This window comes from Nomascus leucogenys, chromosome 7b, assembly GCF_006542625.1.
Source record: "Nomascus leucogenys isolate Asia chromosome 7b, Asia_NLE_v1, whole genome shotgun sequence".
NCBI classification, from domain to species: Eukaryota; Metazoa; Chordata; class Mammalia; order Primates; family Hylobatidae; genus Nomascus; species Nomascus leucogenys.
Window position 1 is genome coordinate 75160187 of NC_044387.1, and position 13950 is coordinate 75174136.

The 13950-nt window shown below is 45.3% G+C and overlaps 1 protein-coding gene and 1 pseudogene across 1 annotated transcript in view; one reads left to right on the forward strand and one right to left on the reverse strand.

The window, feature by feature from the left end:
- Positions 1 to 12130, reverse strand: part of DCHS2 (dachsous cadherin-related 2) — a 267556-nt gene extending 255426 nt beyond the window's left edge. Inside the window, exon 1 of the mRNA XM_030816256.1 lies at positions 9653 to 12130. Coding sequence (XP_030672116.1) covers positions 9653 to 11689 — 2037 coding nt within the window. The 5' untranslated portion in view covers positions 11690 to 12130. The remainder of the gene's footprint in view (positions 1 to 9652) is intronic.
- Positions 12131 to 12702: 572 nt separating this feature from the next.
- LOC100580999 overlaps positions 12703 to 13950 on the forward strand; it is a 32461-nt pseudogene continuing 31213 nt past the window's right edge.

Consider the following 13950-nt stretch of genomic DNA (forward strand, 5'->3'; position numbering starts at 1 on the left):
CTGTACTTCAGATGTTAAAACACATTTAGAGAAATAATGATAAAGTAGCCTTAAGATATTATGAATTTAGATTAGAGCACAGTTGTACTCCTCTGTATAAATGGCAAATCTGAATACTACTGTGTTCCAAAAAAATTATCATTCTTTTAAAATCTACTAAGATTCAAGACTCAAGGTAAACTTATTAAATTCATGTTGTGGTGTTAAGAGTATACTGTGATATATGTAGAATCTATATGTTTAATGCCAGCAAGCAAATTACCTCTAATACCATCAAACATTAATTTATAAACTGGCCTCTCTGTCACCTCTCTTCTTTATGCTGGCCGCTGATAGAGGCAGTGGAAGTGAAACAGACATAAGCATGACAATTAGATTCTACGCAAGAAAAATGCCATATAAAAATTCTTGTAAGATGAGTCCAGGAAATATATCTGACAGCACTGAAATATTGTGTTCTTGTTTATACACAATGTAACAGAACAGTCTTTGTATTATTTTTAACCGTTCCTACTTAAAATAATCTATACTTCAAAGGAGAGTAAACAGTGCATAAGCTTAGGTTGCTCTTTACTTCATAACTTGGTTCTTGTATAATAGATATTCTTAGGACCAGACAAGTCAATCTCTAAATAAACATTAACTTCCTCTGTGTTTCCAAATGTAGAAATAAAGATGAACATACAACATGAGGAGTTTCTAACTAAACAATTGTTAAAAATCAAATCGTGTTTAAGGCCATATACAGTAAAGCTAAAAATATTTAATCTCTTGAAATCATACCTGTAACAATTGCTAATTCTACACAGTTAATTGAAATGAAGAACAAAGGAAATTTCAGAATAATCTGAACAAAAGAGCTTTGAAAGTTGGAGGATGGTTTGTCATATTGAACAGAATTTTTAGATTAACTGTCATCAGTAATGAAGCCACTCAAAAATTGCCAAGTTCTGTTTTGTTCTTTCTTCTTAGCTATTCTCATGAAAGTGAAGCTCTACTACAGGTCTTCCCTGCCTTTTGCCATAATACATTTTTCAAAAGCATCAAGGAGATGGCATTTTCTAATCTGAGAATTTAGTATGAAATAAATCAACAGTGTCATCAAAGCAAGTATGCAATAATTACAAATTATTATAGTCATTTAAAATAGAAAATAAAGATTTTAATTTCTATAAAGCATGCATAAACAATTTACTTGATTGCATGAAGGGCTATCAATATATTTAGTACACACACAATACAAATCAATTCAACTGAAAAAAGTTTTACATTAATATTCTTTTTAAAATTTATTTTCTTAAAACAGAGATAGGGTTTATGTTGCCCAGGCTGGCCTCAAACTCCTGGCCTCAAGCACTCCCCAACATAGGCCTCCCAAAGTGCTGAGATTACAGGCATGAGCCACTGCCTGGCCTAATATTCTAATTATAATAATATGTTAACAATTATTTTAATAACGTTTCTCTTAATATGCAAAAGAAATTATAAGGAAAGATTTGTGTTGTTCAGCTTTCTTAAAAGTGGTATACAAATAATTTTTAACTGATGTCCCTTTTTGTTAGTAAATTTTGTACAAACAGCTCCTGTTTAACTGTCCAAGGTAAGAAGCTGACTGAATTTGGGATGGAAGCCCCAGGTATTAATAGGACAATGGTTTTCCTAGAGTATCTATTGAGATCATATCTCTGGCCATTTAACATGACTAGCCATAGGAATTTTTTAAAGAAAAAACTGACTTTTATTTTATTATTTAATTTTATTTTATTGGAGATAGGGTCTTGCTCTGTCACCCAGGCTGGGGTGCAGTGGCACAATCATGGCTCACTGCAGCCTCAACCTCCCAGGCTCAACTGATCCTCCCATCTCAGCCTCCCAAGTAGCTGGGACTACAGGTGCATATCACCACATCTGGCTAATTTTTGTATTTTTTGTAGAGGTTTTGCTGTTGCCCAGGCTGGTCTCAAACTCCAAGCTGTCCATCCACCTCAGCCTCCCAAACTGCTGGGATTACAGACAAGAGCCACCATGCCCAGCCTGACGTTTCTTTTTCTCACTCTCTCTTAGCTCCATAGTTTAATCACACTCAAGTGAAATTACATATAATGGTAAACTTTCCTAGGAGTTTACCATGTGCTAGGCAGTGCTCTGTGTCCTGGATATGCATCATCTCATTTAAGCGCCACAATAACCCTACCAGGTGAATCCCATTATCATCCCTATTTTATGGATGACAAAATTGAGGCTTATAAAGGTTTAGGAATTTACTTGAGGTTAAGCTATTAAGTAACAGAGCTGAAATTTAAACTCGGGTATGTTTCACTCTGCATTGCAAGCTTTTATCCACGGGATTACTCTTCTTCTGTCCAAATGAAGGACACCTGGAAATAATGAGAATGAGCAAACCTCTTCCATCCTCTCTACCAAAGAGCTTTCACACACTTCATCAGTGGACTCTGAGATCTGCATGTTTATGAGAAAGTGATAAAGCCTGAAATGAAGGTAACAGCCTGGGCTGTTTAAAAGGAAATTCAAAACAGAATTATTGAGAAAGGAAGACACGGTGTCTTACTGTACAGATATGGTAGGGTTAGTATGCCCAAAAACCATCCAGTAAAAAGTGAGTGTAGCAAGATGATTTAAAAAATAATCAAGACTAAGACACTTTTGCCTGTTCAATAGAATATACTGTTTTGATTGATTCAACCATTTCTTCTCATATGAAACATATTAGTTAATGGCTTCCATCAATTACAGTGTATAATATTAAGAAATGAGCAAAAATAAATTCGATATGCCATTTCTTACACTTTAGCAGCTACATTTTTTTTTCACAACTTCTTGACACTAACAGATGAGAAGGAAGGCCAATTTTGCTCAAGAACCAAAACAGAGTACTGAGTCCATCATCAAGAGATATCAGACATTGAAAAAGACAGCAGCACAGGTTTCCAGAACTCTTCTTTGAGTAGGAAAGGCCTGGGGAAAAAAATGGGCCAACGGGTAGCAGACATCAACTCCTACAGGACATTGAGGAAAGAAGTGAGCGAAAAAGACCCTCACATACTTAGTTTTTAAATATTACGAACTATGAAAGAGTCATATTATATGCTAAGAGAATAAGTAAGTATAAAGGTAGAGGTAAAAGATAAAGCAGAAATGGAATGGTTGAGAATCCATGTCAGAGAAGATGGAATAGGGGATTGTGGGATGGATGGAGAGATGGATGGGAGAATATGAATGGGTAAGTTTGATTTGGACAAAGAAAAATCACCTAGTTCCTGGGGATTGGATGGTGCATTTACAAAAAGCCTCATGGTGGCAGGCAAAAACACAAGCAAGTTTTCAACTACTAGCCTCTACTGAGTAGGAAGCATAGTTACCTGTAAAGAGTAAAGGCAGCAGGCTATGATGCTTAAAGCGAATGAGGTTGTGGAAGAGATGCTTAGATGAATACAACAAAATTACTCAACAGAGTCGAGGGCCTGGCTGATACTAAAATACCATACTTAAATTCTACTCTAAGTAGCCTCTATTATCACTTGGAATTACTCCAGCAGTCCCCTGTAGTCTGAGTGTTTCAGAGAGTGTGTGGGGCAGGGGGAGATACAGTTGGAGAGATCTACTGTTGGTGATATGTATACAAGTATGGAAGGTGAAGGGTTAGTTTGGTGCATAGAAGAATTACAACTGAACAGAGAAGGAACTAAAGCAAGGAGGGGGGTGATATACAAGAAGAGAAAAGAAAGAGCAAGTCTTCTAGAAAAAAATCTAGATTAAAAAATAAATGCAAACCAAATCAAAGGCTGAGAAAGCGGAAAGGCTGGCAAGCTGTGATCAGAGAGTGAGATGAGACATAAGAGGTAGAGTTGTTCTAAATGATTCCAGATTACAGGAATGGGGATGGCTGTAGGGTAGGGTTCCTGGAGAGGAAGTAACAACAAGGACATCAAAACCGGGTCAACTGAAGAAACATGAGACCAAATTGCCTGGATGACAAGAGTTACAATGGGGACAACAATGACTAAAACAGGCTGTCATTGTCTTCACTGCACATGGGGACTGACCAGATGGTCCATAGGAAACAGGAATAAGAGGAGAGAGAAACAGGCAGATTCAAATAATGAGTGCCTTAATGCCTGGGACTGTGGCATGGGAGGCTGAATATCTCAGAAGCTGTGCTGAGGAGCTCAGAAAATGGAGTAAGATGCCAACCATCTCTCTGAGTTGTGGTCCTTGAGGCTCAGGAATACAAGCACATAGCATTATCATCACAGAGACCTGCCCCCCAACATCATATGAGTCGCAAGACCCTCGTCCCAGCCAGCGTCCTTAGCCATTGACTCTTCTCTCATTATCCTGTCACTTTCAAAGCTTTAAGTATCACCTCCACATGAGTAACTTCCAAGTTTATGTCTCCAACCTTACACTGTCTCCTGTTAGTAGTTCTGAAGCTCTAAATAGCCTTCAAGATGTATTCTCCTATACTACTGGCCATTAATTCACACTGAAATCAAAAACTCGAGAGAGCCAGCATCTTTCCCCCAAAACTCTCACCTCCAGCTTTTCCTATTCTTCCCACTAATCCAGATGGAAAACATGGTGTCATTTTTTACTCCTTCCACCAGCTTCTCACTCACATCTATACAAGTTGTACTAATTATTCCTTTGTGATACCTCTAAGGCCATCCTTCCTCTTACGCTTCACTACCATTCCAATTCAGGCCCGTGTAGCTGAATATGTGTTATTACAAGAGACTCAGAACTCTCCTACCTGGTTTCCCTCCTTACTTTTTTCTATTCTTTCTACTAATTTAAGATGACTCTTCCTAAAACGTTACTTTTCACATGTCAATCTCTATTCACAAACCTCCCATATCTCCCATGTATTTCCATAATAATAAAGGCCAAACTCTGTGCAAACACTCACATCTCCCATGTCTCCAAAACGGCCTCCCATTACTTCACTACAGGAACCAGACACACTGTGATTATTCCAATTCCTCCTATCCCCATGGGTTACATAGATTTTCAATTAATTCATATTTCTGATTATATTTACCTGATCTACTTTCACTACAAAGCACATATTTTGATTAAATGAAGATTTTAATTCAGTAAGATTCAAATAACCTGGCATTTGTAAAAATGATTTAGCATAACTTCCCTAATGGGCTATGAAAATATAAATTACTTCCACAGTTGCTCACTTTTCATTTATAATTTAAAAGGTGAGGGGACCATTAATAGATATCTGAAGTTTAGTTGTTAATGAAATCAATTTATTGTAAGATTTCAATCCTCAGAGAAGGGAAATCTTACTGATTACAACTTTCTGAAGTCCATCCTAAGTGGTTCTCTTTTGGAGATGATCATACCTAGAAATGCATTACACATTCCTACATACACACAAAATGTGCAGCTACAGTGGAATGCATCCATGACAGGTTGTAAATAAAAATGTACATAACAGAGAATCCCCGATCTACTGGATAGATCTACTTTCCCACCTATAAAGCTCTACATACCACTTTCTACTGTGAAATACCAGTTATCTCCAATCCTTACATCCACGTGGTGTTACGAGCTTTTTTTTTTTTTTTAAATGAACTTCTGGGAATATACAGGAAGAGATTATAGAAAGGCAGGGAGTGAGGGGAAGACAGAGCCTTTGGGAATGCCTCCACCACATTGAGTGTGGGGTGGCACAAGAGAAAAAAGGAAAAAGAGGAATTGGCAAGAGAGAGGCAGAATGTAAGGGCAGTGAAAAAGATGCATGCAAGAAAGAGGAAGTTGTCAGCAGTCCAAAATGCTTCAGAGAGCATGAGGGAGGTTATGACTAAGAAAAGCCTATTGGATTTGAAAGAAACATAGATACATGCCTCTTGAGAGGCAGAATTTAGTACAGTGATGGGAGAAGGTCAGAACACATGGAGAAGGGGTGATCAGCAAGTGGGAGTCAGGCACATGTCATTCATTCACAAGGACTGACAGAGAAGGGAAGGAGATGGAGAACACACTATAAGCTCTGCTAGCAATCACCTTGCCCATTTTGCTTGTTGCTGTCCCCAGCACCAAGAACAGTTCCTGGCATGTAATAGATATTCAATAAGTATTTGTTGGTTAGATGTTGTTGAATTCAATCAATGTTATTGAATTAATGAATGTTGTTGTTTGGATAAATAAATGAATTAATGAATGAACATAGTACTTGTATTTGAGGGAGTATGAAAGAATACTCTTCATGTTTTCACACGTAATTCAGGTCTCAATGCTGGAGTTATACTTAGTACAGACTAAGATCTGGTTATAAGATAAAAGCTGCAAATGCAGCTCACAACATCAGACTTAGTGTAGGGTGGAGGATGGAGATCTTGTATAGAGGTTGAAGTTAATCTTTTTGACAGTTATCTGAGCGAAAATGGAATCTTTCAGACCAAACATTAGGACTGGAGGAAAATCTCTGGGTGTCTGTAGAGTGGAATCCCCTCTCTGTCTTGACCAAGAAGGCAGCAAGAGATTGAAAGGAACTCCTGAGGGGTGGATTGTTAAGAAGAGGCTCTTCACCTGAGACAGGCAGAGACTGAGTTACTAAGAAGTCCAGACGAGTGCTTACAATGTTATAAAAACCTTTTGTAGCTAGAGGTTATCTATCTCAGTTTGCTAATGGTTCTTGTCCTCTGCATTAATTCCCTCAGTTCTGCCTCACTCATAAGTCTTTGGAAAGGTCTCATCTGGGCATGAGAATATAAGAGTTCAGCCAGCACTTGGAGAGGGGAGGGTGGCCAGCACCATAGTGCCAGCAGGAGCAGCAACTAGAGTGGTAGGACCCCAAACATTGGGGATGTGGAGTCACCACTAAGACAACTTGAAGTTTACGGGTTTCTTTTTATCAGACGACATGGTATTATCTTACAGGAAATCTAGGAAATATTTTGTTTTTCCTGTATTTCCTTTTGTTTTTGTTTGATTTTGACAAAGGCAACTTGAGCAGATATAAGCTGTAAGGAGAAAAACTTGTAGATGGCAACAGAAAGAAGGTACAGTTACAAGAATGTATGTAATGTCATTAAGCAAAGCCATGGAACACAGGAGGTGTCCTGAGACTCAAAGGCAAGATGGGGGAGTTGGTTTTTGCAAAGTGGTATAAAGAAAGACTGAGAGAGTAGAAAGAAGGAAGACGCTTCTTTGAATCTCATATGGAAATTAGGGGGTAAGTCAGCTGCGAGGCGTATGGAACACAGAAAGTTCATATAGCTGCCTTGGAGAGGCCACCAGAGAGCCCAGTGACTAAGAGGCTTTAGCAAATCTTGAGGGGCTGGATCGCTGGAATTTCCAGAAATTCTAGTCAGCACAATTTAATGCTATCTGCAGCAATACTTGGCAACCTGGGAAGGTTTGTTGCAATTGTTGGAGGTGCAGTCCTACATGTAAGCCAAGCTGAGCTCACCATAATGGATCTACCACATACGGAGTCGTAACAATGGGATAAACTCACACTTCATAGAAGAATCATCTCACGATGATAGAAACAACTCTAAAGACAGGCTTTCATCAAAAAAGTCATAATTAATCCACCCTGCTTATTTTCCTTCCAATGGAGCCAAGTTGTACTATTCATACCAAGATCTTCAGGGAGTTCCAGGTGGAAGGAATATTGGAAGTCAACTTGTCCAACCTGTCACCTATTATGACTTTCATTTTTGGAAATCCGTGGAAGAAACTATCAGTGGGCACTGGCATACCCGGGCTCCTCTACATTTCTCAGCCTCCTTTGCAGTACATCTGAGGCTGCATGGCTGAGCTCTGGCTAATGTGACATTGGCGGAGGTTGTTTAAGTCACTCTCAGGCCTGGCTCTCTCAGACGGAGGAGAAACAGCCAAGTTGCTTCACATCAGACTCTGCTTGAGAGAGAAATATACTTTGACAATGTTAGTCACTAATATTTGTGGATTTGTCCATTTCATCAGCAAGCATTAATTCATATCAAGCCACTTTTTAATAATCTAGCAACTCAGAGCTGTCAATCACTCTAAAGAAAGGGATGGAGATTATTATCACCCAAATACCCAAAAGATTAAAATGGTGGAAGCAGTCATGAAACCCACTTTTACTTTGCAGTAGCACCTCAGTTATCTAAAGGTTATTATTTGAGACATAACTTGCAAAGCTAAAGCCTGAACTCCCTAACTGAGAACCAGAAAGTAAGCAGCAAACATCTTAAAACAACCCAGGCTGAGAGCAAAATAAAGCTTCAGAGTCTCATTCCCTGGTAAGCTCTTCAGGCTAGATATATTTACTCAAGTTATTTCAGAGTAAATAAATCAATCTTGGAAATTTGATTATCTCCCATCAGATAAGAAATAGGAAATTGGCCAGGCACAGTGGCTTATGCCTGTAATCCCAGCACTTTGGGAGGCTGAGGCGGGAGTATCACTTGAGCCCAGGAGTTTGAGACCAGCCTGGGGAACACAGCTAGACCTCGTCCCTACAAATTATTTAAAAATTAGCCAGCCATGTTGGCGCATGCCTGTGCTTGCAGCTACTTGGGAGACTGAGGTGGCAGAATCACTTTACCCTGGGAGGTTCAGGCTTCAGTGAGCCATGATTGTGCCACTGTACTCCATTTTGGGCCACAAAGCAAGACCCTGTCTCAAAAAAATAAAAAAGAAACAAATAGGAAATTAGAAGCAAAAAAAAGGAATGGCCTGGAAGGGGGCAAAACATGCCATTCTGATAGTGAAGGAGAAATCAGGAAAACTATAAAAGGCAAAACACCCAAATCAAAAAGCAGTGTACAGTGCCCCATTTTATAAAGGATAATTGAGTCCCACTGCCCCTCAGAGTCCTGAAAGCATCATGGAAGGAGCCTAGCTCACACCTGATGCTAACTAATAAAGATGACTTCAGTCTTCATTCAACCTTTGTAAGCTTCAAAGGAAGGTAGGAAAACGTGTAAGAAGTCTCTGGAAATGGTAACTCCAAATAGTGTCAGTGTATAAAGACATACACTTGGTCATTTGAAAAACTCACTTATGAGAACTACCTTATTCCCTACGTTGCCTCATAAAGCTGTTAAAAAAATATGAGACATCGCTGGGCATGGTGGCTCACCCCTGTAATCCCAGCACTTTGGGAGGTTAAGGAGGGCAGATCACCTGAGGTCAGGAGTTCGAGACCAGCCTGGCACATATGGTAAAACCCCATCTCCACTAAAAAAATACAAAAATCAGCCAGGTATGGTGGCAGGCAGAATTGCTTGAGTCTGGGAAATATACACACACACACATATATGTATATGATACAATGTGAGACACTGTCAGTTGGAAGAGGTCTGATTTAGAATGGGCGGTTCCTCCTGAACCTATTTAGGTGCACACATTCAGCATGAAAGAAATCAGGCTTCAATAAGATAAATCAAGATCTAAAAGTCAAGTTGAAAGGACCTTAGAGATCATGCAGCCAAGACTCTGGCAAAAAAAAGTTAGGTGACTAGAGGGCATCATTCATCTCACTGTAGAGGGGGAACTACAGCCAGTCTTGTATTTGAGAGCCGGAATATTATCCTCCACATCACAATTTCCTAGGCCAACCCACAACCCTCTCCATCCCTTCCCAGGCCTTCAGGTTGGCCCATAGGCCTGAAGCACTCACCTGCAGAAAGCAGTGTCCAACCGGGGCATGCTCTGCAATGGTGGCATTGTACACCTGCCTCCAGAAGATGGGCTCGTTGTCATTCACATCATCTACGGTGATGCTCACCAGGCAGGTGGCAGAGAGCGGGGGCTCTCCGAGGTCCTGGGCCACCACTCTCAGCTCCACCGCCTCCTGGACCTCTCGGTCTAGAGTCTGGATAGTGCTGATCGCACCGCTTTCGGAATCAATGGCAAAAGATGGTCCACATTCTGCGGTGGGCAGAGCCCCTTGATTGCAAGGAGCCGAGAGTTGGACTACAGTGTAGCGCAGCCAGGCGTGATCAGTGCCTGCCTCGTCGGCATCGGAGGCGCTGACCCACATGACTACAGTGCCAGGGGCCGCGGCCTCGGACACTGAGGCCTTGTAATGCTGTTGGCTGAAGAGAGGTGGTTGGTCGTTGAGGTCAGCGACCCGGAGCAGCAGCGTCTCCTCCGTGCTCAGCGGCGGGGACCCCGCGTCCGTGGCCACCAGTAGTAACTCATACAGATCACGGCTCTCTCTGTCCAGGGGCCCCTCCACGCAAAGGAAAAATACCCCTGGGGAGCCGCCGGGCAGCAACGCGAAGTCTCCCTCTCCGCCTTCCAAGGACAGCGAGATGCTCCCGTCTCCAAGACCCACACCAAGCTCCCCTGTGGCCTCATCTTCCTTCTCCCAGTCACCGTCCGCGTCAGACACCGAGACGCGAGCCACGTAGTCGCCCGGTCGGGCGCCTTCAGAGACACGGGCGACACCTCCCTCTGTGAGAAAGAGCACGTGAATTGCTGGCCGGTTGTCATTCACGTCCAGCACGGCGATGGACACGCGCACCGTGGCAACCTCAGGCTCGGCGCCTCCATCGCGGGCCTCCACCACCAGCTGGTGCCAGGCCTGTGCCTCGCGGTCCAGAGGTCTCCGCACTCGCACCACGCCGCTCAGCTCCTCCACGGCGAAGTAGGCCGCGTCGCCCAGCGCCCCGCCGCCGCTACCCGCCCCGGGCACTTGCCGGGCGCGGACGCTGTAGCGCACGAAGCCATTGGGCCCCAGGTCGCGGTCGGTGGCGCGCACACGACAGACCTCGGCGCCCGGCTGGGCGTCCTCGCGCACTGCGACGCGGTACTCGTCCTGCTCAAAGACCGGCGGGTTGTCGTTCTCGTCCAGTACGCGCAGCTCCACGCTCAGGCGGCCAGTGCGCCGGGGGCGGCCGCCGTCCCATGCCTCGATCTGCAGCCGGTGCGCCGCCGCCTCCTCTCGGTCCAAGCGCCGCAGCAGCACCAGATCTAGAGGCTCCAGGGGCGACGAGGAGCCTGGCAAAAGCGGTGACGGTAGTGGTCCCAGAGTCCGGTAGCGCAACTGGAAGAACGGGCCTGCGGGGTCCTTGGGCAGGTCAGACGGTTGCACCAGAGTGTAGCCCTGAGTGCTGAACAGTCCGGCGTCGGGATCGTGGGCACCTGGCAGGCGGAAGGCGGTCCCTGGCGGGCTGAGCTCGGAGACGTCGAGTTGCAGGGAATCGAGGGGAAAGCGAGGCGAGTGGTCATTCACGTCGTTGACGCGAATCTCCACCTGCACCACAGCGCCCAGCAGCGTGGCGGCGACGAAGCTGTAGTGGTCCCGCCGCTCGCGGTCCAGGCGCCGCGCAGTGCGGATGATGCCGGTGTCCGGGTGCACGTGGAAGTCGTCCAGCAGCGGGGAGTCATCGGAGTCCTCCGACAGAAAGAAGCCGCTCCCCTCCTGCTGCTGCGCGGCCGGCAGCCCGGCGCGGATGTCACCGACCAGGGTGTCCGGGGGAAGCCCCTCATCTACGGAAAGGGTGAGGTTGAACAACTGGGCAGACGAGCCCGAGGCCGCCCACAGCCACACGTGCACCAAGAGCCAGAGCAGGGAGCTCTGCGTCCTGGCGCTGCTGCTGCCTGACCGCCCATGGGGTGTATCTCTCCTCCCGGGGAGAAGAAGGAGCTTCCCGACGGGAGCCCGCCGCTGCTGACGCCCTTCGCCCATCTTCCGCCCACAAGGGCTCATTTCTCCTCCAGCTCCTTGGGAAGGCTCTCGGGTAACTGCCAGCTTGTGGCGGGATCGCTGAACAATCCAGGAGCCTCTTCAGTGTCTGAGCCAGAGAAGAAAAGACTTTGTTTGGCAAACAAACCGACGGACCCAGGAATTCCCGAGGTTACATCTGCAACTGGTGAAAGCGTCCTCTGCCTGCAGCTCACGCAGACAGGGAAGCTCTAGCTGCCTCTGCCGCGGCAGCCACCTCTTCTGCCCCTGGATTTCTTTAAACGAGTCTCACCTGTTTTTCTCTCGCCTTTTATTCCTTTTACATCTGTTCCTTGTTCTACTCGGCTGGTTGTTCCCCCCTGGTAAAGTCAGGTGCATTATTTCTTTTGCCAAAAAGGAGGAGATTATTTGAAGCGCGCACACACAAGGAGAGGATGGAGACCCGGCCGGAGTAGGGGGTGGAGTAAGGGCGAGGAGGCAGGGAGTCAGGGCGCTGGGGAGGAGGGAGAGAGGGAGGAGGGAAAGGAGGTCTGCGGCCCGGTCCGCTGCTCCGGGGGCGGGGCGGTCGTTCCCCGCGGTGTCTCTGGGCGTCAGGGACCGCGCGACTCCTGCTCCGACCCAGCCTCCGCCGCCTGCCTTCCCCTCCCCGCCGTGTGACGCGGCGCACACGAGGGCAAACTCCAACCTGCGAGCCGCGCTCTGCAGCAGGGCGGAAGAGGAGCAAATGCAAAAGCACTGGGAGACGTGCACCGCGGGGCGGGTGGGGGACGCGCAGGCAGGGCGTCTGCCTGGGCTTGACCAAGTGCCAAGTGATGATGGGTGCGGGGAGGTGAGGGGAGCGGCCTCTCCGCGGCCTCCCCCTCTATCCCCTTGACCGTCCCTCTGCAGGCCTGACGCTTGGCTCGCGCTGAGCGGAGAAGGTAGGGGTTATCATCACTTTGGGGTGCCAAACTTGTGTTCTCCATTTGGCGAGAGGGACTCCTGTCCGCAGCGGAAGGACAGATGGAGTCAAAGGCCGATGCACAGCTGGGGCCAGGATGGCTGCAAAGGGGAGAAGGCGGAACTTGGAAAAACCTTCCAGAAAACCCGAGAAATCTGTGACACACATGGTGCAAACCACACTTTATTATGCCGCGCTACTACTCAGCGACGTGTGAGCCTCTTGTCACTCCCCTCTGCCACCAGGAATGACGACACTATATCCGCCCTGAAAACCCTTTTTCTACATTCAGCGCCATCATAACACTTTCGGGATGTTTGACGATGCTGATTGATGAGCAGAAAGCCCTGGTGGCTGACACTCCCGCAAGCCCTCAGCGCTACACCACCACCCCCTAGGCAAGGAAGTTTGCAAGCAGGATCACTCTGCGGATACCACTTTCAAAACTAGCTTCTGTCTGAGCCGAACGCAAATGCCAATAAATAGCCATAGTCGCAGATTTCCCTTCAATTAACCATAATAATCGGTAGAAACTGATCAATGGCCTCTAATAAAGTATGCCTGAGTAAAGACTCTCTGAACTCTTAAGAATGGCTGGCCATATTTAGCAAGTGGTTTCTGCAATTTTGCATTTGGGCCCGAGAGAAGAATTAGTTTCCTAGATACTGTTTCTCTCCTTTAGGGAGGACCAAAAGCCCTGCATAGTGGTTTCTTGCAGCAACAATAAAATGCCTTTTTAAATGTGCAGTGGAGTTATATATAATTGCTAATCCACAGCCACACTGTTATCTCTACCTGTGACCAAATGACAATAAAATAATTGACTTTGTAGCAGATATGTTGCCGTAAATAAGGACATTATTAAAATAAATTCAGCTTTCTTTCCCCCAATGAACTCTCTTTAACCATTAAAGAGATTTGTTATGACTCTTTAGAGTCTTTTTATCTTCAGTCTCTGCATTTGCTCCCTAACTAGTCCCTCCCCTTCCACTCTTGCCCCTTTATAAGTAATTCTTTTTTGTTTTTGCTGTTGTTGTTGTTGTTTTGTTTTCTGAGTCAGGATCTCACTCTGTCACCCAGGCTGGAGTGCAGTGCTGCAATCATGGCTCACTGCAACCTCTGTCTCCTAGACTCAAGTGATTCCATCACCTCAGCTTCCAGAGTAGCTGGGACTATAGGTGCCCACCACTATACCTGGCAAATTTTATTTTATTTTATTAATTTATTTGTTTATTTTTTTTACCTTTTGTAGAGATGAGGTCCTCACTCTATTGCCCAGGCTGGTCTCGAACTCCTGGGGCCAAACAGTCCTCCTGCCTAAGCCTCCTGAAGTGCTGGGATTACA